General features: G+C 40.5%; 1 protein-coding gene across 10 annotated transcripts in view; it reads left to right on the top strand.

The window, feature by feature from the left end:
* Positions 1-20,180, top strand: part of PCMTD1 (protein-L-isoaspartate (D-aspartate) O-methyltransferase domain containing 1) — a 270,050-nt gene extending 249,870 nt beyond the window's left edge. For all 10 annotated transcript variants that reach the window (XM_069220153.1, XM_069220151.1, XM_069220150.1 and 7 more), the window contains one exon: positions 17,445-20,180. In XM_069220153.1, the coding sequence (XP_069076254.1) occupies positions 17,445-17,815 (371 nt within the window). In that variant the 3' untranslated portion in view covers positions 17,816-20,180. The remainder of the gene's footprint in view (positions 1-17,444) is intronic.
* The last annotated feature ends 7,759 nt before the right edge of the window (positions 20,181-27,939 follow it).

Below are 27,939 nucleotides of genomic sequence, written 5' to 3'. Positions count from 1 at the left end.
TCCTGGTGGCCCACCGCGCTGGGACCCCCACCAACGCCAGCCAACCACGCACGCAACCTGGGTTTCGTCCTCGACTCCGCCCTCACCATGTCCAAGCAGGTCAACGCAGTTTCCTCCTCCTGCTACAACACCCTCCGCATGCTCCGTAGAATCTACAAATGGATCCCGACAGAAACCAGAAGAACGGTGACCCAGGCCCTCGTCAGCAGCAGACTAGACTACGGCAACGCACTCTACACAGGCATCCCAGCAAAAGACATCCGACGCCTCCAACGCATCCAAAACGCCTCCGCCCGACTGGTCCTCGACGTACCCCGCCGCTGCCACATCTCCCACCACCTGAAAGACCTCCACTGGCTCCCGTGGACAAGAGGATCACCTTCAAGCTCCTCACCCACGCTCACAAAGCACTCCACAACGCCGGACCAGCCTACCTGAACAACAGACTCAACTTCTACGTCCCCTCCCGCCAACTCCGCTCCGCCAACCTCGCCCTTGCCATCGTTCCCCGCATCCAGCGCAAGACCTCCAGTGGCAGATCCTTCTCCTACCTTGCCGCCAAGACCTAGAACACCCTCCCGACCTCCCTGCGGCAGACCCAGGACCTTCTCACCTTCAGGAGACTTAAGACCTGGCTGTTCGACCAGTAGCAGCAGTCCCCCCCCCCCCCCTTTCAGCGCCTTGAAACCCTAACGGGTACGTAGTGCGCTCTACAAATGTTGTGATTGATTGATTGATTGATTAAATCAAAGGGGAGGTTAAAGTCTCCCCCTATTATCAGGCATTGGTCATTTGGGAGATCAGCTACTAAGTCTTCCATTTGTCTTCAGAAGTTGGTGACATTGCTGTTTCAGACATACAAATTCAGAAAGTTGAATTATTTACCATATTTAGATAACTTGTTGAGTATCCATCTCCTGTTTTGGTCAGAGAGTGTATCCAGGACTGTGGTGCAAGGTTTTTTAGGAATGATGGTGAGCATCCCATTTTTTGTTTTTCACCGCAGGTGAACCTAACTCTTCAGAAAATCAAGGAGCTTTAAAGGAGGATGTGTTTGAGGAGAAGAGTTTAGATTTTAGTAGGGGGATCAGATCTTTTTTGAATTTGTAAATATCTTCAATGATTTCCCTCCTCTTGACAGGGTGGTTCACCCTTTTCTTGTTGAGAGATAAGATGTGTAAAGTGTAACTTTTTGACATGGGGTTGCGTGGGTTGATATGTTATTGTATACTGTTTTTTGTAGTTCTTCTTAAGGAGTGCATCATGAGGCAGGTTTGGCCTTCTCCCACAAGTCCTATGAGCCCTAAATGGTCTCCTTTGCGACAGAGGATCCATCCGAGTTTATGTAGAGTATTGAAGCAATCTTGATGAGGGAAAGAGGACAGAAACAGGAAAACAGACAGAGCAAAAGAATTGGAACTCACCTACTTCCTAACCCAAAACTCTCCCACCCACCCTACTCCTCACTCTCCCTACCAGGTATAGGAAATACTTGGGACCCAAATGAGGAGACTGACCATCTCCAGGACGCGCACTGTATACTTGTTTATGAGTAAATGGGCTACTTTTATGTGCTGTAGCATAAGAGACTATTGGTGCCATTTTACATAATAAAGACAATGTGATTTCAGCTAGAAGAAAGGGTGCCATCGTTAAAATTTGAGCGCAGCTTCAAGACCTAGCCTGAAGAACGTACATGGTGAGGAAACCAACAATGCTGTCTGGCAACATTGACCAAAAATGTTTAAGGTAGTTCATCAATAAAAAATATCAGTAAGTAACAACAGATGGTGGAACACATGTCAAATGGTAATAGACAGTTCAACCAGGCAAATGGCGAACACCCAATGTAGAGTTACTGGTAGTACAAAGTATTTTACCATGAGGCCCGAGTCAAAGCGCGTTTGTACTCACCGCCTAACGTGGTGGGGGTATTAGGCCACTTAGAGTGTTCTTTGCTCTCAATACTGATCGCAATCTGGAGCTCATAACCTTTCAACCCTCTATAGCCTGTAGCGGCCGTCAATGGTGTTGATGGTGCATATGCTGCAAGCTACTTGTGTTTTCTGAGAGATATTGTCAGAGGTTGTGGTGCATTGGTTGCAACGGTCCTGTATTCTGCTGGGCTTTGCCTCGTTGGCAGGGATGATGCCAGTCAATTAACGATCCTAAGTCATGGTGGGCTGTGTCTCATTACCGGAAACTGGTTTGCAGGGGAAATGCCAGGCTACTTGAGCCGTAGATGAATTAAGGAAGGCTTTCGAGGATCTAGTAACAAGCTCTTCATTTTCCGGTTCCTATCCCCGGTATTGCAATAAGTCATTGATGTGTGTAGCTCATTCTTTGAGAGGGAATGCGGTGGTGAGGAGATGGAGCTCTGGCAAAAGCAGCCATTTTCCTTTGCATCAAGCCATGCCCCTGAGACACATGAGACTCTTGAAGGGCAGATTCACTGGGTGCTACTGAGCTAACCACTGTTCACACTGTGGCTGATGCAGATATGGCCACAGCAGGACTCAGACCCTCAGAGAGTGTCCTGGAGCTAGGTCGGACAGATCCAGAAGTTAAGGCAGTATTAACACCCAAGGTCAAAAGAAGAGGCCCCTAACAATAAGGTTTTCTAGGTTCTGACATAGAGTAGCAATTTTCCAAATTTCTCCCTTTAACTTGCCAATTTTCCCAAAGTGGTGACAGTAAATCTTTTAGAGTTCACCAATTTTTGCAGCCCAGAGAGTATCATCATAAGGAGGAGCAGTGGTAGTTACGATGCCATTAACCGAGCCTAATATAATTGTGTTGACTTTGGCAGCCAACCCTCTTCTCCATTTGTGTTTTTTGCAGCAGGTGAACATGCCAAGGAAGGGGGGCCATGAGAGATGGTGCTACGACTAGCATGGGGGAGGACGGGGGGGGGGAATGCCCATCTGGGGCCACAATAAGGCTGAGGCTGAGCCTCTCAAGTTCTTCCTGCTCCCTAATCTGATTCACATCCCCAAGCTGAATCACTGCTGACTTGTTGGTATCCCCATCTGCAACCCCCAAGGGTCCAATCGATCCAGCAAGGCCTAGAGACAAGCGACGCTCTGCCAAGTCAGTTTCTTTTGAAATTACTCCAAGTGTTCTGGCAAGGGAAGATTCAATAGTTGTATGTTTTGCATCCGTTGCCTGCTAAGTGATTCCATCCTTCCTTTTTTCCTTTTACCCACTGCATCCAGTAATGCTCTCGGGTTTAATTAGATTAAGAGTACAATGCACAAGTTTGTTGAGAACTATAGACCAAGACAGCAGGAGGTGCAAATCTGAGGGTACAGAAGGGTAAGTCCAAGCACAGTGTTCCTGTGAGTGAATATCAACTTGCTTCAAAAGGCAAGACCCAGTCAGGTGCTGTATAGTCAGTACAACTCAGGGGAACCCAGAAAATACATACAAAAGCAGATCTGAAATAAAAACCACGACCAAGAGAGTGGGCCCAGTCCAGTCTCATCGGGCCACTGAGGGTCGCAGATGGGCTGACTCTTGGCATAGTCTTCATCCGGGCATTCTCCTAGGCGTGTCCAACGCAGCAGTGAGCACAGTCATGCATTATAGCACTTCTCCCAGACAGATGCAGCTAGTTACAAGGGCTGTCTCCTGAGGCAGAATAGGTGATGAAGTTTGCCCCTGCAGCACAATGAAAGAGAATCTCCCAGGTCCCAAACAGCACTGAACACAGTTGTGCTTTATATCGCTTCTCCCAAACAGGTGCAGCTAGTTACAAGGACCCCTCCTGGGGCCCTGAGGCAGTAAGGGTGATGAATTCTGCCCCTACCAACACAACAAAAGAGCAGCTCCAAGGTCTGCTAAAAGTGGGGGCGGAGGTTGTGATTTTGTGAAAAGCACTGACTGGACAATCATTTAGTGAGTGTTCTTGTTGCTTTCCAGTGGATGGAGATTGCCTGCTCACACTAGCTCCCCTGAGTAGTCCTTGGACTGATCTGCTTCGCTACCTGTAGAGTCCAGTGCTACATTTGGATACTTGGTCCCCAGTAGGCAAATGATTGTGGACCTATTACCTGTGCAGGCCTCATATCCTGCACAACTAGTAACCCAGTTTCTTACAACAAGGTCATACTTTACTTCCATTTGACAATAGACTCCTCTATGAAATGTTGGGGGCACACTTGAAGAACCTTTTGGCAAGAGGACTATGGTCTATAGGAAGCAAAAGCTATACATAAATGTGCTAGTTTTGAGAGTGATGAGACTTGTATTGAACTCATTTGTACCCCCCATAAAGCAAATGGATGTCAAGATGAGAATGGACAACATGACAATGTTATATTAAATCCAAGAACAAGGGAGGGAAATCCAAATAGTTGTTGAGGGAATCACATAAACGATGACATTGCTTCTTGCAGCTCAACATCAAGTTGCCTGTGGAACATGCTCCTGACTTGCAGAAAGAGACAACAGACACCCTAGGCAAGGAAATATGTAGGCTGCCATGATTTGAGAGTTCAACTCAATTATGGTATATTATTCCAGTAGTGGGTCAAACCCTAATTAGATCTATTGGCAATGTCGACCAACACTAAATGTCGAAACCTTGCAGCTAGCTTGATCGGGGAAGCACTTTAGGATCCCTGGTTAGGGAAATGTATTTACTCTTTCACCCCTGATACTGCTCATCCCCTGGGTCCTGCAGAAAATGAAGAGAGAACCTGGCAGAGTAATCATAATAGCATCATATGTGTGAAACAGTTCTGGTTCAAAGACCTTTGGGACCTTTCAGTTCATACCCCTTTTTTGTTATCCAGGAAACAGAGCGCCTGATTTTGAGTTTGGTGAAGGGGGTTACTCTGTCACAAATTTGACAGATATCCTGTCTGCAGTATTACGATCCTGTTATAGCTTATGGAGATCGTGATACGGCGAACGGGATATCTGTCACGTTTGTGACGGAGTAACCCGTCTGCCAAACTCTAAATCATGCCCAGAGTCAGTGTTTGTGTCAAAGCTTAGTGTCTCAATACTTGTGTGCCCAGCTTTTGTAGACCTAAGGTTTGGGCCTTTAAAATGCCACTTTCTTATAGAAACATCCTTAAAGCACCCAGAGTTTCTTCCCAATTATAGTTCTAGCAGTAAAGCTGTATGTCTGTGCAAAGTTTGCCCATTTCAGTAGAAAATGTGCTATCTGTAAATGACAATGCTCTACCACACAAAACGTTAGTAATACTAAAAAATTGCCTTTCTCCATGTCCATTAAAGTAGGTGGGTCCTGGAAGTTTGTCATTCTAAAAAGTGGGTAATAGTTCGAAAATGTTTGAGAATCACTGGTCTAACAGAAGAGGAGTTGTGTTGTTTATCTGCTAAGGATCAATTGGCAGCTTTTTCAGGAGACCTAAGAACTCAGGTTTTCCATTTGAGTAGTAATAGAATGAATGCAAGGTCTTTTGCGCACTTGTGCACAAGTACACCGCATAGGAATTAAGTATGGTCGTCAGAGAGCCATTTGAACCAATACATAGAGGTGGTCATTACGACCTCAGCGGTCTTTTCGCAAGACCGCCGAGGTACCGCCGTGCTGAAGACCGCCAGTGGTGGCGGTCTTCCGCGCCGCGTATTATGACCGCTGGCAGCTCGCCGTCCTTTTTCGTATGGAAAGCCGCCATACTGGCGGACGGCGGGAAAGTGGAGGTTGCTCAACCTCCACCACCACGTCAACAGAACACCACCCACTGAATCACATCCCATGATTCGGTGTGGCGGTGTTCTGGTGACGGTGTTCTGGTGACGGTGTTCTGGTGGCAGAGCTGCCCCCATGGATCCCGTCCCCTCCCGGAGGATCAACGGACAAGGTAAGTTAATCGTCCGTTAGGGAAGGGGGTTGGGGGGGTGTTGTGTGTTGTGTGCGTGCATGGAGGTGTGTGTGTGAGAGTGTAGAGGGGGTGAGTGAGTGAGTGTATGCGTGCGGGGGTGTTGTGTGTATGGGAAATGTGTGCAGGTCGGACGGTGTACATGTCTGTTTGTATGAGTGCGGGTATGTGTTGTCGGGGTGTATGTGTGCGTTTAGGGGTGTGTATATGTGCATGTTGGCGGTGTGTGCGTGTAGTGGTGTGTATATGTGCATGTTCGGGGTGTGTGCGTGTAGGGGTGTGTATATGTGCATGTTCGGGGTGGGGAGGGGGGTTGTGCCACCTTTGGGGGGTGGCAGGGGTGTGGGTGGTGTGGGGAGAGGATTTGTGGGGTAGCGGGGGTGGAGGAGATCCCTATCAGTGCCAGGGAAAGAATTCCATGGCGGTATGCATGGTCCTGATACCGTCGGCTGTCTAGTGACGACCGCTGGGCTGGAGACCGCAATCTCCAGCCCAGCGGTCTTCACTGCCATGTTAGTCGGAATGGTGAAGTGGCGGATGACCACGGCGGTAACCGCCGCAGTCATAATTCCATTTTTTTTTCCCGCTGGCCTGTTTGCGGTCTTACCGCCGCTTTACCACTGACAGCCAGGGTCGTAATGTCGTAATGACCCCCATAGTGTCCTGGCAGATGTTATCAAGGAAAACATCTGGCTTTAATATCAGCATGAAGATTTGGAGAAATTCAAGCCAAAAACAGGGTACCCTTGTCAACCAATCCAGGGTTTAGCCTAAAAGTTTTGACTGCATGCAAAATTAGTTTGCAGCCATTTTCCCTGCTACCATTCATAGCAGCTGAATGAGCTTACTAGATGTTAAGACATTTACAATTTTACAATGACCAGAGGTAAAAGTTTAGGAAAACAGATCAAACAAACAAAGGATTTTGCTTGTCAAAGCTGAGAATATTCAGGTGGATTACTCTTTATTGTAAGAAAGTGGGTTATTAGTTGCGAGAGATGTATCTTTTGCAAAGATATGTCCCCAACTTTTCATCTATAGGGAACCAAGTACCACTCTGTTGCACTTGAAGACTCCTTAGTGGGGTTGGTGTGGTCTAGTACCCTAGTCTTTCGGGATGCAGCCCCCAATAAATCATTTTCTGTGCAGTGCTTTTACTTATGAAAAGTAAAAGTATACTGTTAAACACATTACTCAATGCTATATATTTATTTAAAAGATATGCATGATGCCAGGTGGAAGCACCTCTGGTGGCATCCTCCTAACAGTTTAAAGCCCTAGAAAGCCCTGAACCCTTTAACCAAAATGCCTCCCATATGCACTAGACACAATGAAATTAATCCTGGCCCGCCATAAAAAAGTTTGTCTACAGAATTTCATTTTTGATTTGTGTACTTGTATCATTAGAGAAGTAATTTACCTTGAGTAGACATTGCTAGTCCGGGAAAATATTTTTCTGGATGACATTTAAAAAAATGGTTAATGTGTTGCAATGATGATGTAATGTTTCAGGAACCATGAGACCTATATATTTCATTTTGGTGTCAAAACATACGTTTTTGGGGTCAAGTAGTCTTATAGAGACAGAAGATAACTCATCAGAGCAACCTTTTTGCCATTTAAAAAAGGCAGCACTATAACGGTGTGCTTTAGCCATCGTATTGGTTATTTATTTTAATATTGTTTTTGTATGGGGCTTTCCATTGATTAAAATTCATAAACATGAGCAAAGCTGGTGGTAGCAGAGGAGCTTTACCTCCTTGCAGAATGTTGCTGACTACAAAATCTGAGGACTCCTTCAACAAAGAAATATGTGCTGTGCAGAAGAGAGTTTGAGATGCTGCAGAAATACAGCAAAACGAAGTTCTCAAGAGATTGGAACTGATGGGTGAAGAGGATCAAATATTTTATTGTTGTAACAACAAGTGCTACAAGTCGTATAAAATGGAAAAAAAGCCTGGAAAAACTCTTAAAAGATAGCAGAAACAGGTGAATCACAACAAGAATCCGAGTCTTCTAATAAAGTGACAACAATCGAACCCAATGCCCATCCACTTAGAAGATCAATGGCTACCCCACATCCACCTGAAACAACTGATCAGAAAGCAGAGGATCTTCAATGTGTTACCTGTGGCTTTGCCAGAACAAGGGCCAAAGGGATTGACAAAGGAATAAAGTATGTGAGTCTCAAAGGTCAAGCATGTTTTTATCTGGAGCTAGTTTCTTCCAAGCTGAAGTGTTCAGTCAAGTAGCTGATCTAAACAGCGAGGTGAATGTATTTTCAGCATATTTTGATTCCCATCTGAACTGCATGCATGCATACTTTAAAAAATATGAATGTGCAGTGAGCTCCCAGCAGATTTGGAACTGCTAGCTTTCCGTTAAGTTTGCACTCTTTGAAAAAGCTAATTAAGTTTTAAAGCCACTCCTGAGTGTTGGCTACAGGTTCACATTCAATGAGATCAGAGAAATAATGGTCAACATTGATGAAACTGTATTGATCCATAATAATGAAATTAAGATTTATCTGCTGAGAATGTACAGTGACAAAATTCATTTCTGTCAGTCTAACAAAACAAATGAGCCACTTACGGTATTTTCAGCTGAGTTTACTCCTGAAGTTCTTCCTGCTAAAATAAAATCACAGGATGCAGTAAAATCCTCAGGAACCATTTTAGGAAATGTCCTGAAAGATTTAGATTTTAGACTTGATTACAAATTTTGTGATGCGCCAGCGCTTCACAAATCATTGGAGTCAAGAAGAATGCCTCTTCTCTTAACATTTTTTACATCATTATTTAATAACAGCGAAGCAAAACTGTTACAAACTAAATTTCTTGAGTTCAGAACAGAAGCTGTCAACATTGAAGATGGCTTTGAAGATATACGCGAAAAAATTGAGACAATCCCATGAACCGACAGGATTATGCTATGCAAATATACTGTCTCTTCCAAATCATGTTTTATGAATTACATCACGGCAAAAAGAAAACTCTGCTACACATGATGACTGTCCACACAATCTATGACAAATGCAAAAGTAGAGAGTTAATCACTTAAATGATAAGGGATTGGTGTATCAACAAGTTATAATGACATAGTATGGAGCAGGAACTCGTTAGCAGCTTGTTCTTTAAAATCTTGTGAAAGCAAAAGCTCACCACTTCCAAGTCACTTTACCAGGAAAGGCTTCACAATTGCTGCTCTTGACAATTGTGATTTTGAAGACAGTTGTTCTTTGTCTGGAACATCCAGCACACATAATACTGCCATGGGGATTTTTCAAGACTGTATCAATGAAGTAGCTACTGGAAAACAAGCTGTGTTAGCTGTAGACATAAACAAACAAAGCTGCAAAACCTATAACCCAACGGCCTTGCCAACTTGTGCAAAATCACTATAAGCCATCAATACACCTGAGCCTACCAGAAAGTTTCGAAGTGGGCTAAGGACCTGGATCTTCTTCTACTTGATGCTGTGGTCCACAAAGCTGATACAATTGAATTTATCATATTGCTTATTTGGTGCGGACTGAAGAATGAAGAAAAGCCAGTTCCTCCATGGGCTGGGAATACCGTCCCACTGAAGAAGGTTGGGTTTTTACTAGTAATACCATCTCTAGTCACAAACTACGCAACAGTATACACAGCTTTAAAACAAAATTGTAAAATGTGCGTGCTCAGCTTGAGTACCAGCCTATCCTGTTAATTTTCTACTTTGAAGGGTTTTTCTCTATTGTAGCTGACATTTTTATGAACAATCTAGTAGAATTTGATGATCTTTATCCAGTGATGGGCGTTTTCCACATGACAAAAATTACGTTGTGGTATGCAGCAAATTATATCAGTGGATGTGGCATAGACAATTTACTTATTGAGGGTAAAATCTTTGGAAGCAAAATTGTCAAGTCTATTGAGCGGAACTCGTTATGTTTGTTCGTTACAAGGTATGCTCTTCATATCTGAGGCTGTAGAAACATTGCGTTGGAATGCTTTCTGGAGCAAAAATGACACATTAGGTTTTGTATATTTTATCTCAGAAGTGAACAAGGCACAGGGTGCATTTCATTCAAAAGACAATGCAAAGCCAGGCAATATTCAGTACACTCAGTTCAAAATGAGAAAACCAAAACCTGAAAACCAAATTTGCATAGTTTGTCAAAGAATGTGAAGAAAAATCTGAACTATGCAGATATTGGGGAAATATTTAAGGCTCTAGTGAAAACTTGGTGCATGATGATCAGGAAGGTGATTGGGAGCTGCACATGAAGACTGTGGAGCCACTTATTACTATGTTTTGTGATTTTGATTGTGTAAACTACCTCAGATATGGGTCTTGGTGTTTGGGAAAGAGTGAAGAAGCTAGAGGTGGAAAAACCATACCTCTAGAGAAAATGCATCCAAAGACATTTTGTGGTAAAAGACAGAGAGGGAAGGTTCAATGCTGTGGCTCCAGATATGAAACTGGGACAGACAAAGTTCCAAGGAAATTGTTGGTCAGGCACGTAAAAGTGAATATGTTGCTCAAAGGCATCTAGTTTACCATGAAGTCCTTTTTTATTTGCAATGTTTTCAGAGAGAGGACAAGTTCAAAATTAATGGACCATCATGAAAATGTTCCTCACCATGAACTTGTGGGAAAGAGAGGAGCAATTTAATAAGCATGCTGACAGCCTTCATTTCATGCAGCAGCAAAGAAACCCCTTTAAAATGACTGACCCTGTGCGGCTAAACAACTTCATGACAAACCAATATGTGGATAATGATATAAAGATACAAACTACTAGAAGTCCTACAACATGGACCAAAACTATGAGCAGAACTGAAGCAGGAGAGATATGTATTAAAAGAGAAAAATATATTTGACATCACTAAACCTAAATTTCCATGATTTAATTGCCATATTAAGAGTTATGTCCATGGATGTAACATTAGAAAGGTGAATTTATTAAGGGCACTCTGTTGCATAATCTTCTTTCAACAAATGTCTTATTTCATGGAGATGCTGCAACCAAACCAGTGAAGCACAATGTAATAGAAGAGCTCGAAAAAAAACTTTTACCTGAAGAATTTAAATTAAAAAATGAGTCCTCATTGAAAACTGCTGTTGTTGTGGACTATGGGGGTCATTCCGACCCTGGCGGTCCATGACCGCCAGGGCCGGGGACCGCGGAAGCACCGCCAACAGGCTGGCGGTGCTTCCTGGGCCATTCTGACCGCGGTGGTAAAGCCGCGGTCAGAAAAGGGGAACCGGCGGTTTGCCGCCGGTTTTCCCCTGGCCCAGGGAATCCTCCATGGCGGCGCTGCAAGCAGCGCCGCCATGGGGATTCCGACCCCCTTCCCGCCATCCCGTTCCTGGCGGTTTTTACCGCCAGGAACAGGATGGCGGGAACGGGTGACTGGGGGCCCCTGCACTGCCCATGCCACTGGCATGGGCAGTGCAGGGGCCCCCTAACAGGGCCCCATAATGATTGTCAGTGTCTGCTTTGCAGACACTGAAAATCGCGACGGGTGCCACTGCACCCGTCGCACCCCAGCAACTCCGCCGGCTTCATCGTTGCTGGGTCTTTCCCGCTGGGCCGGCGGGCGGCCTTTTGGCGGTCGCCCGCCGGCCCAGCGGGAAAGCCAGAATGACCGCCGCGGTCTTTTGACCGCGGTGCGGTCATTCGCCGCCCGCCGCGGTTGGAATGACCGCCTATATGTCACAGTTGCGAATGGTCAAGATTTCATCCATGCAAATTTTTGGAAAAGTCGTTCAGAGCACACCTTGTAGGAACTGCACATTGACTTTCTGTCAAAGAATGTGAGAAAATCAGATGAATGTCTGCAGGTAGAACAATTGACCTTGCCTGCATCAAAAAAATTGATACTTATACCTGTGCAACTTGATAAATTCTGGTCATCAACATCGAACAAGTTGAACTTGGAGATTTTAACTCACCAAAACATTACTGATGCTTCAGTGAAAACCGAATTTCCAATTATTGCAAGTGAAATGATGGTCAGTGAGGAGTTGGTGCCTGCATACATATGTTTCACCGACATCATATTCTGTGCGAGGACACATTAAAAGAACATTGTACTTGATCAGATGACGCGTAAATGTTTTGGATCATGCACATGTGGACGAAGAACTGTGAGAATTTGGTTGGGAAGATATTGATGAGGTAATAAATCCTGCAAAATTTCTAAAGCCTCTACCCACAGAATTTACACGTACACGTACTTGCAAAACTTATGCTACAAAAAGATTTCCCTGTTGATATGCTCTGTTCAAATGCTCAACATTCCTGCAAATGTACCACAAGCGATTGCCAAAATATATATAGTGAACTATGAAAGTGTATCAAAAACAGGAGTGATAACATTATTTTTTTCATATTCAGATCATAAACATTCTTTGGTGTATACATAAAAGGATTAAAAAACATTATTATTTGTTTAATTTCTTTATACGTCTCTGCTTCATCTATTATAGCTGCCATTTTGGAAAGTGGCAGAAGGGTTGCTCTGAGGAGTTATTTTCTGTCTCTATAGGACTAGTTGACCTCCATAATACTATGTTGTGACACCTAAAGAAAGTATATATGTCCCATGGTTCCGAAATATTACATTATCACTGCAACAGACCTGCCATTTAAAAAAATGTTTTCCCCAAAAATGGGCCCGAATCTGCAGTGTCTACCCAAGCAAAATGAATTATCTAATGATCCAACAACACAAATAAAAAATGAAAAACTCTACACAACAATCTTGTGGCTTTGTGAGGGTGTCACCACATTATTAGGAACAGAAATATGTCACAAGACAATGCTACATCATTAAAATCACTAAGGATGGTACTGCCTTACAATGACCTTCATTAGAGCATGTAATGTCTTATTGTTCACTTTGTCATTGTCAGTATAGCATTTCTACGACTGCCAAAAAAGGTTATCAATAAATAATTGCAACGTTCAACAAAATGTGTGCATGTCTTTCTCTTACATTTAAAATGCTGCAAAATAGTACTCACCATCAGGAGTTCCCTTAACTCCAAAGCTTATGGGCAAATGCTCAAGCTCCAGCAGTGCTTGACAGTAAAGCAGATGTCTTCCCGGACATAAATGTAAGCCCATTGAGAGACTTCGGGGAAACTTTGTGAGGGTACTTGTGGGGATTACTGCACTCCTGGCAGCACCACAAACATTGATTGATTTTGATGGTGCCCCTTCCTAGGGCACCAAGAGAGACGTGCACATTTGTGAGGGCCCCTCTGGCTTCTAGGGTGCTTCTTTCTCTAGCGCTGTGAGAGCTTATGAGGTGATCCCCTGCCCTGAGTTTCCTCCTTTTCTGCTCTTTTTTTATTTTTGTAAAATTGCAGTTTGCACCGCAACAGTCCTTCATGGTGTGGGCTGTTACCCAGTGTTTGCTGGGCAAGGTATTATCAGAATAGGCAAAGGGACCATTGGGCTGCCCTCCACTGGATGACCTCAGGTATGTTTTACTCTGAACCTGAGAAAACAGTAATGCTTCTGGGGCTCATCTGCCTTCCTGCCCAGGGCCTAAACACCACCTCTGGAAGCATTGCCTCAATGGAAAATGAACAACATATAAGGGTAAAATATTTGTTTTTAAAGCATGCTATTTCTCTACCGGTGGCCACACTTAAGATGTGGAGGAAGATTGAAACCACTGTGTGACCTCTGTGTCAGATGGAATCCCTGCAATGCCATCTAGTGCAGGAGATGAAAGATGAACCTACATTGATAAACAGGAAGGTCTTTGGAGTTGAAGCTGAACGAGATGAGGGCAAAGCTATTCGGAAGGAGAAACAGGTCCTGGACATATATTAGAGACTTCAGTGTCTAAAATGCAAAGTGAGGTCCCAGAGGGAGGCCACGCCGTCATGTGAAGACTTTTAAGATTGTGCAGTCACATTGGTGTTGCGGTGGGAGAAGGCAGTGGAGAGTCTAGATAAGTTTTCAAGAGCTGTGAAACTCTTGTGCATGCTGTCTCTGCTGAAGGGTGTATATATGAGAGATGTCACTCATTTTTTAGGATGCAGATCTTAGAGATGACCTGAAGGTACAACTTGACATGTGGAAGGAAGTAAGGATTCAAACTAGAGACCCACAGACAAGGGCAACTAGTGCTGGAACGCCAATGGTTGAGCTGGGGGATCCGGCTCAGAGAGATACAATGAGTAGAGTAGCTGGAAGGACCAGAAACACAAAGTAAATTAGCTGTTTTTTTTTCCTGCGTTTAGTCAAGTGCCTCATAAAAAAGAGAGAGAAACTGTAGAATATTAAACAAGATACAATTTCTCATAAATTTGAAGTCTCACTATTGTTCCTGGCCAAATTGAAATTGAGCTCAGCGATTTGTGTTTAATCCATCTAAGAGCAGCTTGTGATTGATTAGAGGCCAGAGAAATCTGGGAAGGTCCTATACCTACAATACGTGTGAGATTATCCTATGTCGCTTTGTGATGTTGCAACTCATTGATACACCTGGAGAATACAGGACTGTTGATTTGTTCTTGATGTTTTTTGTTTTAGCATTTTTACTCATTCTGCACACCCCTGCCTGAGGGTTATATAGTTTGAGTTTGTACTTTTGGGTCTTCCTCTTTGAATATGGTTTGTTGTGTAATGGGCGATAATCCATAGATGATTAAGATCTATAATGCTTTCTGCTGAAAAGTGCTTTAATAGAACGTTTGTTTGAAAAAAAATAATAATAATGTTTAAGCCGAAGTGAAATACTGTATTTAACTTCAACTAGTTTTATGCAGATTTATCAAATTACACTAAAGTTATGAGCAAAACAAAATGTTCTTTGATCAGGAATGACAGATCTAGCTATAAATAAAGGATCTGTCATGTTGCTCACACAGGTTGTCCCTCTTTCTCTCTTAGATGACATCAGAGCAAGCACTTCGACCAAATACCTCTCACTGAGGATGTTGACTCTCAGGTTACCTGTTATATGCTGAATGTAGAGAACATGCTGACTTGGAAACAGCTAATCCAAAATACCCACATTGTCATACATTGAAATACCCAGTACCCTCACACATACTTTTGTATCATAATGTAGGTGTTTCTTAGTGCAGTGTTACTATTTTGCTATTCAGTAGTGTTAGACCTGGCATCCTTGGTGTGGTCCCCTCTGTCGTTTTGCCTCTGTTTCCCATGTTTTGACTGTGTGCTGGACTCTGTTTTTGCTGTTTTTGGTACCCTGGGCACTTTACCACTGCTGACCAGTGCTAAAGTGCAAATGCTCCCTGGGTAAAATGTATGTGTAATTGGCTTTTCTATGATTGACACATTTGATTTAATAGTAAGCCCCTAGTACAGTGCACTAGAGGTGCCTAGGGCCTGTAAATCAAATGCTACTAGTGGGTCTGCAGCACTGGTTGTGCCACCCACATGGGTAGCCCTGTAAACATAGCTCAGACCTGCCACTGCAGTGTCTGTGTGTGCAGTTTTAACCTGCCAGTTTGACATGGCAAGTGTACCCACTTGCCAGGCCCAAGCCATCCCTTTTTATACATGTAAGGCACCCCTAAGGTAGGCCCTAGGTAGCTCCATGCACAGGGTGCAGTGCATGTTAAAGGTGGGACATGTACTCATGTGTTTTACATGTCCTAACATGCCAAATTAGGGTTTCACTGTTCAAAGGCCTATCTCTCTCATAGTTTAACATAGGGGCTGCCTTTAAATATTTTTTAAGTGCAGTTTCCCTTTGGGCGCAGATAAAATATGGACTTTGGTGTCTCTGAACTCACAATTTAAAAATACATATTTTAGTAAAGTTTTTGTTTTTAAATTGTCAGTTTGAAAATGCCACTTTTAAATAGTGGGCATTTTCTTGCTTAAACCATTCTGTGACTCTGCCTGCTTGTGTATTCCCTGTCTGGGTCAGGCTGAAAGTTGGGCTGGTTGTGAATCCCCTCTAGACAGTGACACAAGGGGAGCTGGGGTGTAGCCTGCATATCCTGATGGGCCATCTGAGCTAGGGTGGAGGGAGGAGTGGTCCCATACACCTGAATAGGCTGTGCCTGCCCTCATACAATGCAGTCTCCAACACCCTGGTGTGAGTCTGGAGCCAGTCCTGGACAAGGCAGGATCTTGTGAACAACAGAGACTTTCCATTGAAGTTTACCCACTTAAAAGACAGATTACTTCTGAATTCAAGAGGGACCTCTGCCAGTGAAAAATACTGTTTTTCTTTTAAAAATGCATATCTTGACTTCTTTGTGTTGTATTTTTGTCATTTCGATCTTGTTTGATTTAGATAACTATTGCCCATTTTTGTACACTGGTGTGGTGTCCATTTTGTAGTGCTTTCAATGTATTAATGTGCATGTTGGTACAAATACTTTGCACATTGCCTTTGAGATAAGCCTGACTCCTTGTGCCAAGCTACCAAGGGGATGAGCAGGGGTTATCTAAGTGTGTATCTCCCTTGCCCCGACTAGAGTGAAGGTCCCTGCTTGGACAGAGTACCAACTGACTACCAACCAGAGAACCCATTTCTAACGAGTAGGATTCAGTTTATCAAAATCTGCAGGGTGAAATTCTGTTTACCATGCCGTGAGTCGAACTTGTGACGTGCTAGTCACACCAGATGTTAACAGTGCGTCCAGCAGAGGTGTTAATCATAATTATTGGTATTCAAATACACACCAGTAGTTAAATGTTTAGAGAAAGAGTTGTCACTTTTTTATTCCAACTCTATTTTTCTTTTCCCTAAAGTCTAAAATATGAGTGTGCAGATTCAAAGGGAAACTATATGAAGACAACGGAATGGTACTACTTGCTTTTGGAATTCTCATCTCCTGACATCCATGTAAATGGAACTTAGCCCAAAGGCAGTTGGGTGTGGTTAGTGGATTATTAGCATACCTCATTCACTATTTCATAATTTACTGTTTTTTTGAGTTGTAAATCTGTGGCAAATTTGAATGTCCTCCATAAGCAAGTCTTCCCGCTAAGGAGTACCTTAGACTAATGCAGCTCTGAAGGGAAAGGGGTGTCAACAGCAATTTCATGTTTAAATGGGACTTCTGGGTCAAATGCTGGTGTCAATTCCTGAAACATTGTCTCCTGATCATGGTAACTTAGAGGGAAGTTTAACACAAAGTTGCAGGATGGTGGATCTGTCATAAAACAGAAATATTCATCTTCTTTAACTGGTGGGATATCGGGTTTAAATAATATATATTACTCAGTGTTGGATGACTGTATCAAGGCTCAAAGTGGCATGGCTTGAAGGGGCAGGGTCACCTTTCTTCAGCTTTGGCAAATATACTTTTACACAGTAGTATTGTCAAATTGGGTTGATTACAATGTTTTGTGCCGGTGTGTCATGAGAACTAGTGTTTTGTTTTGGTAACACATTATGATTACAGTAGGGCACACTTAATGAACTTAGCCTAATAGCTATCCTATTCTGTGAAATTGAGTGGTGCAGAAGGTGTACCAATATCTTTCAAATATATTTTGCGCACCAACATTACATAAATGCAAAGTTAAGAATGCACTAAAATTACATTTAACATCTGTATGGACTAGTAAAATAATACATCTGTTCTTTATTTCAGCTGAATGTGCTGTCAGAAATCTGCAAGACTTGGCCCGAATCTACATCCGGCGTACATTAAGAAACTTCATTAATGAAGAAATGCAGGCCAAGGGTATCCCTCAGAAAGCACCACCAAAACGAAAGCGAAGAAGGTGTCGTAGACGTAGAATTAGCACCTATGTGTTTGTAGGAAATCAGCTCATTCCCCAACCGCTGGACAGTGATGATGATGAAAAGATGGAGGAGGATAACAAAGAGGAAGAGGAAAAAGAACACAGTGAAACCTTGAAGCCAGAGGAATCACCGCTGAATTTACTCAGAGAAAAAATTATGAGTCTGCCTCTACCAGAATCTTTAAAGGCATACCTGACATACTACAGAGACAAATAACGTGCCTGAATTAGAAACTGATGCCTTTTGATGTTTCATTCCTTAATGAAAATGTAGCATTTATCAGGAAATAATTTAGCTCAGCAGATTTCACTGGTGTTCAAACTACAAACAATCTTATATATCCTTTCTTGGTTGCATATAGACTCAAATCTCAAAAGTCCTAGTGTTCTTTTGGGTCTTGAGCAATGACTAACATTGTTTTAACTTACAGAAACAACTTGATTTGGTATGTGACATTAACCAAACTTGCGCATGGAACATCTTTTTTGATTTACAGTAGATAGGTACTGGTAAAAGGCAAGTCAAATTTCCAAATGTTTTGTACGTAAGGCTGGTTGAGGGATGAATGAACTTGAATTAACACTGTCTGCATTTCTTAACACTGGGAAAGCATTACACATGCAAACCATATATATTCTGATATTGTGGGCATAGCTTTTCTGTTCTTTTTGATATGGTTGTGTTGTGCTCCTCAATTCTATGTCATGTATTGAGGTATTGTAAGGAATACCCAAGTGCTATAGTTCTATGGGGATATAGTCTGACATTACTAAGTTGTTTATTCTGAATAATTAAGTCCCTTAAAAAAGAATAAGGTAGCACTACTTGCATCAACCCTATTTGGTTACATGAATTCATTAACAATACCAGCAGCAACTGATCTAGTTGGTGATAAAAGCAATTCAACTTTTTTGTAGCAGTTCAATACATTTGGTTTGCGATGCTTTAACATTTGACTGTGCCGTAGTCCTGAAGAAGTATTTGTATAGTCTAATGAGCTCTCCATGAAAATAGGATGAGATTCTTGAAATAGAAGCCTAAAGAAAGGTATTTCAGAAACTCTAACTTTCTCTCCCCGTCCCCTTTAAACCTCAGTGTTTCTCGCCAAAATTTGAAGCTCCCCTCCCCCATGTCGTACGCACTGCACTTTGTGAATACCTGTTTAAATTTGAGAGTTATTCAGTGATAAATATATTTGCTACTTCAATAAGATAGAATTTGATTCAGGTAATAACCATGTTTTGTTTTTCATGGGCAACTGTAGAAGCAGCACTTACTAAGGTATTTTCAGATGCACTTTAGTGGATGGGTTTCGTACTTAATTAAAATATGTTTCCTTTGTTAAGACTGAACTGAACTGACCCATTTTCTTTTATTAGGGGCAATCTGTCTTAGCACTGAAAAGGTTTGATGTTAAATCTTATGTATATACAATTGTACTTGAAAGATAAGTAAAGGGTATAACATTATTTTGATGAGGAACGGTCACAGTGCTCATCAGTTCTTTGGCAACCACTTTTTCCAATCACACTGGTCCTGTAATTTTTGTGACGCTTCTTTTTATTTATATACTTTTATGTGTGCTTTGTCATGCCTAATTGGCTGGTATTTTTACACTTTAGTGAAATAAAAGTATGGTTGGCATTTGGCCTGACATTCTGTTGATTTCCAAATGAAAATACTTTCTAAATGGAACAGTGGCAAAAGACATTCCTTTTGCGGTACAGTAATCACCAGCACAATTTAAGTGTAAAATGCTGTCACATTCAGTGTCAAATTCTTAGATTAAAGCAATAACAAGCCATAATCTGGAAAAAGGCTTACACCTTTTATCTTAGACGTAGAATTCATTTTGTGCCACTGTAAGGATCTTGAAGCTCTATCATGAAAAATAATGTTCTACAGCCGATGGCTTCGAGTAGACTCCTATCATATTGGATAGACTATAATAGAACTAGTCTGTACCCTTCCCACTCCTTGTCACATTGCATTAATATTCTTGCAAGACTATTTGTAGGCTGTTAATCACATGACCTTGTTTTTCTTTTCAAAGTGCGTGCTTTGACAATTATTGTGAGTCTGAACTTTCAAGTTCTTTTTACTAGAAGTAAAAAAGACTACTATTTCAATTGGTGGCCAAATGGCACTTTATATTCTATTCTTGTTTATTGTATTTTTAATCAGTGCCGCAATTTTAATTTTTCTTTTTTACTGCCAATTTCTCCTGTGTTCTATTTCAGAAAATTCAATCTTAGTTGTCATGAAGCCTACTTATATCAATTGCTCCCTGAAATGGTAGTCAATTGAGAATTTCCACATAAGAAAGATGCAATCTTGTATGTTACCAAGACTGTTGGTTCAAGACTGTCTGACTAGAAGAATTAAACATTTGGCTTTTGAATGGATTAAGGATGATTGTATCTATGTGGGTTTTTTTTCTGCTTAGACATTTAGATGCCAAATAGGTGCCTCAAGGACCTTCACTACAAACATAAATGATTCTTCTTTTCAGATCCTATTTATATACAGTATTTTCCATGATTTTTGTTTGTTAAATAAAGGATGAAAAACTTTTGATCAACCTTGGTGGACTTACTTCCTGTGCAAATCTTTCTATACATATACTCCATTTAAGCAAACAGATTTATAAGACATTTAGAAATGACCCATTTTATTGACTGACTCACAAAGTCTCTCTCTCCCTTTAGCTTTCCTTCTAAACCATTAATGTTCAAACAGACTCCTGAACATCTGATGTCTAAATACACATTGATACATGAACTTAATTAAGCACTCAGGGTAGCAACTATCCTGACACAGTTGCTGCCCTCCTGACAACATGTGCCTCTGAAGTCGTCTTCACCTTTGAGGCTTTTGATGTTGGAGCTAACACAAAGTTGATGTCTATTGTTGCCGTGTCACCAGAGAAATGTTCCAGAAACAGGTTTTCAGACTATGAAACAAAACCTAATCAATAGTTTTACTAGGAACCTCCAGGAACTTGCCATGGTCGTATGACTCAATCTCTTATTGAAGTCTACTTTGCTTCCCTGAAGCCCTCTTCTAATGATCATCTGCCGGCATTTTACAGAGCCCCCTTGTGTCAACAGATGTTGTCACAGGCGTGCATGCTCCCAAACTTGACACCTATGTATGTAATTGAAAACATGTGCCAAATTATTTTTTTTGTAAACTGCAGATCTGCTCCTTCACTTTCTTCTGACCCTTACCCCTCTGAGGGAAAATAGGAAGTTGGACTATGTCAATAAAATGTCCTCTGTGACTTCTTTACGGTATGGCATTGCAAATCATAATGCCATGTTTGTACACTAAGAGACAGTTTCAGCAAAATAGAACATGTTACAGATGTTTTCCAGATGACCAAAAATTAACCCCAGGCACATTTGTAAGGAGCGAATTTGATATTTCAGGGTTGCGCACTAATTCGTAATCCTTTTGATAATGCTCTGGAAAAAGTAATAGAAAAAAAGGTTTCTCTGGAAGCTTGCAGCAGTCCCTCCAAAAAAAGAGTTGTTTATGAGCATGTCCAAATTTCCATTATAACTGTGTGTCCTGGGCAAGGAAAAAGTCAGGTTCCAAAAAAACATTCTGGAATAGAAAGAAATACATGAGTTGACCTTCCCAAGCCCCTACTTTGGTAAAATGAGTCTAAAGGCATTACACAACCTCGGAAAGGAATACAAGACTTACATCTACTCCTCCACTGTAAGCAACGTTATATGTGAGGACCAAACCACCAACCTCTACTCAGATGTAATTGTTATCCTCTGAGTCAGAAAAATGCTAGTATTAGTTCTGTAAATAGTAGTTTTTAAAAGGATGTACTGAACTACTCTGGTTATGATAAAAAAAAAGCCAAAGGTCCATTTTAAATGTTTCAAATAAATCCATTGGAAATTAGAGTGCTGAATGCCAAATAAACAGATTGTAGGCTAAAACTTTCTTGGCAAAAGCTGCCCTCTACATTCCAGTAAGTAAATCACAAGTAATATCTTCTCTTGCTCTTACTATCCCTTAAAGCAATACACCTTTTTAGACTAGGGCTTTTAGAAGTTTTGCGTTACTGATATAACTGGCTAGTTCAGGCTCTTGAGATTACCAACTGCTGCAAACTGTGAGGGTGACAGGAACATCAGTGATAAACTGATTTGCTTCTTAACATAGGTACATTCTCTTTTTTTTTTTTTTTTTTTAAAGATGCTTACTGGAAACTTTTAGTAATAAAATAGCTTCTCCTTTTATATTACATTAAATTATCCAGTATATGGTATCAATTATTCAGTATTTTCATTGAAATGGTAAACTTCAAAAAGACTACTAAGTTTAACTTTTTTGACATCTTTCTAGTTACACATCAGCCTATCAGGATGGCTGCTTTTCAGGGATATGAGAATAGTTAAATTAAGCATCTATTAAAGATATTGCATAAAATGTAACTCAATAGAGATAGATGCTTTTCTCTTAAGACATGTTTGCACATATGAGAGCCAATTGTTCTTTTTTTTCATTTTGTATCCACATTTTTTGACCAACTAGCTTATAATTGAACATTTACAGGGGGAAACCCACTAGCAATTTACCATGACAAAAATATGAAAACAATTAAACAAGGCATGTAAAACGTGCATCATAATCGTAAATGGCTAAGAAAATATTAAATGTTCTATTCTGTTGTAGGTCTGTGATTCCCAGCCTCCTTGACAGTGGGCACAGGAAGGAGCATGATTGGAGAATGGAACAGATATGATGGCACACACTGGGCAGGTGGAGGTAAAAGTGCATCTTGCCAACATTTTAGTGCATTCCTCAGACCACAGAATTCAACAGATTGTCTTTCAGTGTCTTAAACTTTCATTCTACTTTGTTCAGAGAGGTCTTATGTGACTTTCAAACACCCATAATCATTAGGAGACAAGTTTGAATTAGGTGGCACAATAGTCACAAGGGAGCCAATACAGTTACAGTACCTCAGTTGTGCAAAAGACTACAACAAATAGTATAACTTATATCGACCAGATGCTCAACAGAATAGGAAATTGGTAGAGCCAATAGAAACAAAATAGGGATGAATTGGTAAGAAAACTGATATTATACAAGCAGCACAAAGGAAGGCCAAGGGAGAGCAACTGCTGTAGAATTCAGCTACGCTCCAAGGCGTGAGCACTGATGACAAGTAAAATGGTTTGTTAACCTAGAAGTTTCATAAATAAGACAAAAGAGCTTTTATCATTGTCACACAAAATACATTTCAAGTGTGCAAAATGGATACAAACAGACCAATAAGTGAGAAAGCTGAAATGTTCTCAAAAGGCATAATATTAAAGTCCCTTGATGATTCATACAGTTATTGGTTTAAGGCTATGTACCAGTCTTGTTTTTTCTCCGTTTCAACTATCTACCTGACACCTGCCTAGCTGAAGACACTTATTAGTTTACTCTTCTAGCATGTGAATAGTGCTCCACTGACATTTGACTAGTGTCGAGATTTCAGCATTCGCATAGTTTTGTGACTTTTCATCTCTTTTGCTATCCAGAAGCCAGTTGATACCCCTGAAAAATACAGTGTAAAAATGGCCTAAGTGCTTAGGGGCATAGAAATATTTCATAAAACTAATGAGAATCAAACGTCCAAAGCAACAAGGGAAAGAAATTGAGGGTGGTCTGCACTGGAAAAGCACACTTCAAATTTGTCTTATAAAACTCAGTAATTCCACTGTTTCTGTTTGTCAATTAAGCTAGGGGGTCAGGCGGAGTAAACAGATCAACCATAATTTCCCTTCTAGGATTGGTGAAATGTTTTGTAGTAGTCCAATTTATGCCAAATACTCCAGCTCCTAGCAAGAATAGTGGATTGTGTCACTAAGATGCTATAAAACATGGTCCAATGTATCAACGCATCATGTGTGAATCAAACGCTTAGAAAGCAATTCCCAGTTGTGATTAGTTACCATACTCCTAATGAAACATGAAACGTAAAAACATATTTGAATTGTCAGGATGTCTAACTAATAGGGGGTAAGATGTAGGGGGAGGTGAGCAAAAAAAAATCTAATTATTACTATGCCATTACTCCCCATTCCTGAGGGATGACACATCTTATCTCTTCTGCACCTTTGCATGTTTGTCTCCTTTGGTTCATTTATTAGGTGGAAGCCAGCCAGGTCCCACTGAGTTTGATGAGCACCAAGCATGTCTTGGGATGCAGGTTCTTGACTTGATGTACATTTGTCTCACTTCAAGCAGTGGTGATATCTTCCCCAGGCCCCATCCCTCCATGGACCATACTCATGCACTGCTTGCCTATCACTGCAATCTAAGCATGTTCATTGTACAGTTCATGCTTCTAGCTCCAGCATGGCCCCTAAAAAGTTCTACAAAAAAAATCAACCAGGTTGGCTGAAGAGGTGCACAAGCCACATTGATTTCACATTGCCTCCTTTGCATTGAAGACTGTGTGTGGTATGAAAGCTACTCAATTTAGGGAGTATGCTTTCAAAGCTTCCTGTAGGCAGGTGTTTGTCCTGCTCTTTTTCAAGTTAGTGAATGGTAATGTTTATTACTCTTGCACTTATTATGATAATATTCAATAACAGTGAAGTACATCATGCACAAGTTGGACTAATATGCACCACAGATTTGACCTTCCCAGCAGAAAACTAAAATATATACTGAATACTTTACAGTACTAACATTGAAATGCAATAATTAGCATCTAAACCAAGATTTTTCATGTACCATTTATAAACTGTACAAGTCTACCGATGCATGAAAATACTAAAGCTACAAATTCTTGTGACTAAATACTGGATCACACTTTAATGCTATTTTGAAGAATAGTTAATATTTATCCACCTTTTTCTTCCAATATATTGTGTGAACTTATGAGTTAATGCATACTTGAATGTGTATTGTGCCAGATGTTTGTGGAGCAAACTAGAGCAACTGGGACCCACAATGTACCTTCCTCCTATTATGTTAGACACCTCACTTGAAAGTACTTGATAGACAGTGCTTGCTTAATGAGGGGAACTAGAGGTATTTTCTTTGCAGACAAAATGATCAGTGTGTGTGGGTGTGTGTGTCCAGAAAATGCAAATGTATGTTCCTTAACACTGTTAAAGCTTTATTTGGCAATTATTCAGCCTTTTATACTGTTCTATCGATTTTCATCTATTACAGCGAGTTTGTGAGATATTCATCCCACTTGTATGTTCATTATATTTACACTGCAGTCCATATGTTAGCTGCAATGGTCTGTTAAGCTAGGCATAGTCAAAAGTTTGGTTTTAAGGTACTGATGTGTAATGTTTTGTTGAATGTCCTAAAGGAACATTATTAGGGCATTGCTTTCAAAACGTCTTATTTTTCAGTCCAGGCACACATACACCGTCACATTACTTACTGGAAAGGTGATTTTTTGTTGTTTTTTCTATTCACGAAAAAGTTGCTTTGCTGTATTCCTAAACTACTACTTACATCGACTTCTGTCATCAGCAAGGTTTTATGTTAATCAAAAATTCTGTCTTCAAGTTGACCTTCTTGATTTTTGCTGCTTCAAATGAGAAGTATTTTTAAATTTGTCAAGTCAAACAAAGTATATATTTCTTTGTGGCCAAACAATTCAAGGAAAGTAACTAAAAATACTGGTTGATTAAAGTTTAGATGTTTTAAAGACGTTATTACCAGAAAGACAATCAGCTAATTCCATATCATTCTAGGGTTTAAAGTACAAGCGACGGCACCATTACAGTAATGTATTTGTTCATAAGGATTCTATCCTTTTTGTTGTAATTCACAAACATACTTTTAAATCCTCCTGCCCCTTTTGAAAGCAGTTTCCTTGGTCACAGCAAAATACATTCTCAAAAACCTGTTCAGGTGAAGATCTATTCCTATAGTGACATTATCCTGTTCTGCATTTACTAACTTGCATTTAATTCTAACAATCATGTTAATCAATAGATCTCACCATGGAGGAGTAGAAAGCATTACTTAGCATTACAATATTTCTCTATCTTAGGCATCTTCCATAGATTCATGTCATCCTCATTCTGATCTACAACTTGACATATGCTATAATAACTTAGCAACATTTGACTTCTTAGCTTTTCTATATTTACACAGATGATTATTAGTAGCCTGAATGAAGTCAAGTAATCTGTACAGCTTTTGTGAGAATTAACCATGATTCTTCACTTCACTGCAATGGATATTTGACCAAAAGTATAAGGCTAATGAAGTTGTGGATTGTTTATGACAGGTAAGTAACTCATTTAACAAACATAAATTGTACATTGGCCTAATACCACACTTTAGTCCCCAGGTGAAGTTAATGCTGTTTTTTACCTTTACACATAGTTGGTAGTTCAAAGCTCTGAATATGTTGTGTTTAAAGATTTCAAAAATGCCCAGTGCATTTTTATCATAGTATAGGTAGAGTCAGGAGATTCTACATAATGGCTTTAAATTATATGGCTGTCATGGGTAGTTTTTCATCTATGTCCTTTTGAATTAAACATGTTTTCAGGACTCATTTCACTTATAGAGTGAATTTTATTTCTTCAGTTTATATGCTGTTCAGCAACTTCACCCCGATCTTGGAGAAAGGTAAATTCCGAATCAATAAAGAGTCACAGCTGACTACTTTTATGGCGGTTATTCCGCAAGCAAATTTGAAGATGCTGTTCAGAATAAGGTCTGTTTGATATAAAGAACTGTGGCCATTATTACTTAAAATACTTTTGATACAGCTGTTTTATTGTAAAGGGTAGGATACCTAAAGTTCATAAAGATTCATGATTTTCACTACCTAAGCAGCATGTATGTTGACTTACAATGTTACTTTCCCAGGTAGCTTAAAGAGTTTTATGGTTTCTTCTAGGAGATCTTTTGTATGAGATAATTTTGAAGAATTACTTTCTTGAAGTTTCATTAATTCTACTGCATGTATGGTAAAATGGAAGATGTTTTGTTTTCCTAATGCCTAAGTGAGATTTTTTTTTACAAAAACTGTTGTCTTTCAAAATATGAATTTTCATGTTCCATTTTACATTGTTGACTTGAAAATATAGAATTATTAAAGCAAATTATAATGTAATACTTATCCTGCATTTATTAACCATGAATTGGGACAGTATTGCAATAAAACAAAGTAATGTATGTGTTAATGTTTATGATTACTTGCTCTTGGTCCTTTTTGTAAAGAATCTATGCAGAATTCATTTATGAAATATGCATCCACTCAGCCATCAGCATGTGTGTTCACTTCTGTCTGTACAAAGAACTGAGACAAGCCAAATCTGTTGTGGATTTACTGTACAACTATAGATGTTCATATTAAAAATCACATAATTGAATCATGCCAGAATGGTGTTTCATTTTGACTTTTCCTTCAAATATAGCTAACCAAAACAGGTTTACTGTATTGATTGTCGTGGAACAGTCAGCAGCTTCTTATTTTACTCTTGAGGAGGACTTTGGACTTGTAAATTTGTTTGTCAAACTACGTACGTTCTGGCATGTTATGTCTTTTGGTATTTTTCTTGATTACAGGAATCAGGCCTTCACTTACTTGGATCTGTTTGCTCTTTTTTTCTGTTCTCTTCACCTCCTCTCATTCATTGTTACCATTTAAGTAGTTTTCTTAGAGGATGGGCTTAGATTCTTAGATCCTCTCCTTTCACCAGAATGGAAGCCATACATCCTTTATTATAGGAGCCTAAGGTCACCTAAAAGTAAATAAATATATATAGATGTATAGGTGAATATATATTTAGATAGATTATATATAGATATATATAGGGGTGTTTGTGCATCTGCACCTCTTTGACCGATCTGCTCCAAATGTTGGAAAAATAATGTATCAGAAGGTAACCTAGATATTGCCAAAGTTGACAGAGATTAGAGAATGGTTCCAATGTTTTTAAGTGGGATCGAAATCATTTTTTATCGCTAGTATAATGGGATTTTCGATTGGAGATTTTTCTCTTGACATATGTTTGTAATCACTGAAAGGATGGTGGTTATTTTTTTTGCCATGAGTTTCATATCTCACAGTGCTTGCTTGTTTCTTGTTTTGGTGAAAATCTGCTAAGAGGTTTAGGAGATGCAAGGCAAATTGTGAGGTTCTTCTGCTTATGCCTATATATTGATATATAACACCTAATGGCCCAGGGGGTGTTGCGGCATTTCTAAAGCCAATATGCAGGTGGTGCAGTGACTTGCCAGCTGCGATGCTGGTGGCCCTTCGATTTCAGCTGCGAGGCGGGTGGCGCATCGTATTTACAGCTGCGTTGCAGGTGGTGCGTTGAAATTTTACG

The sequence above is a fragment of the Pleurodeles waltl genome, chromosome 2_2, assembly GCF_031143425.1.
Source record: "Pleurodeles waltl isolate 20211129_DDA chromosome 2_2, aPleWal1.hap1.20221129, whole genome shotgun sequence".
Lineage (NCBI taxonomy): Eukaryota > Metazoa > Chordata > Amphibia > Caudata > Salamandridae > Pleurodeles > Pleurodeles waltl.
Note: the sequence above shows the minus strand (reverse complement) of the source record. Positions and strands in the feature narration are given on the sequence as shown.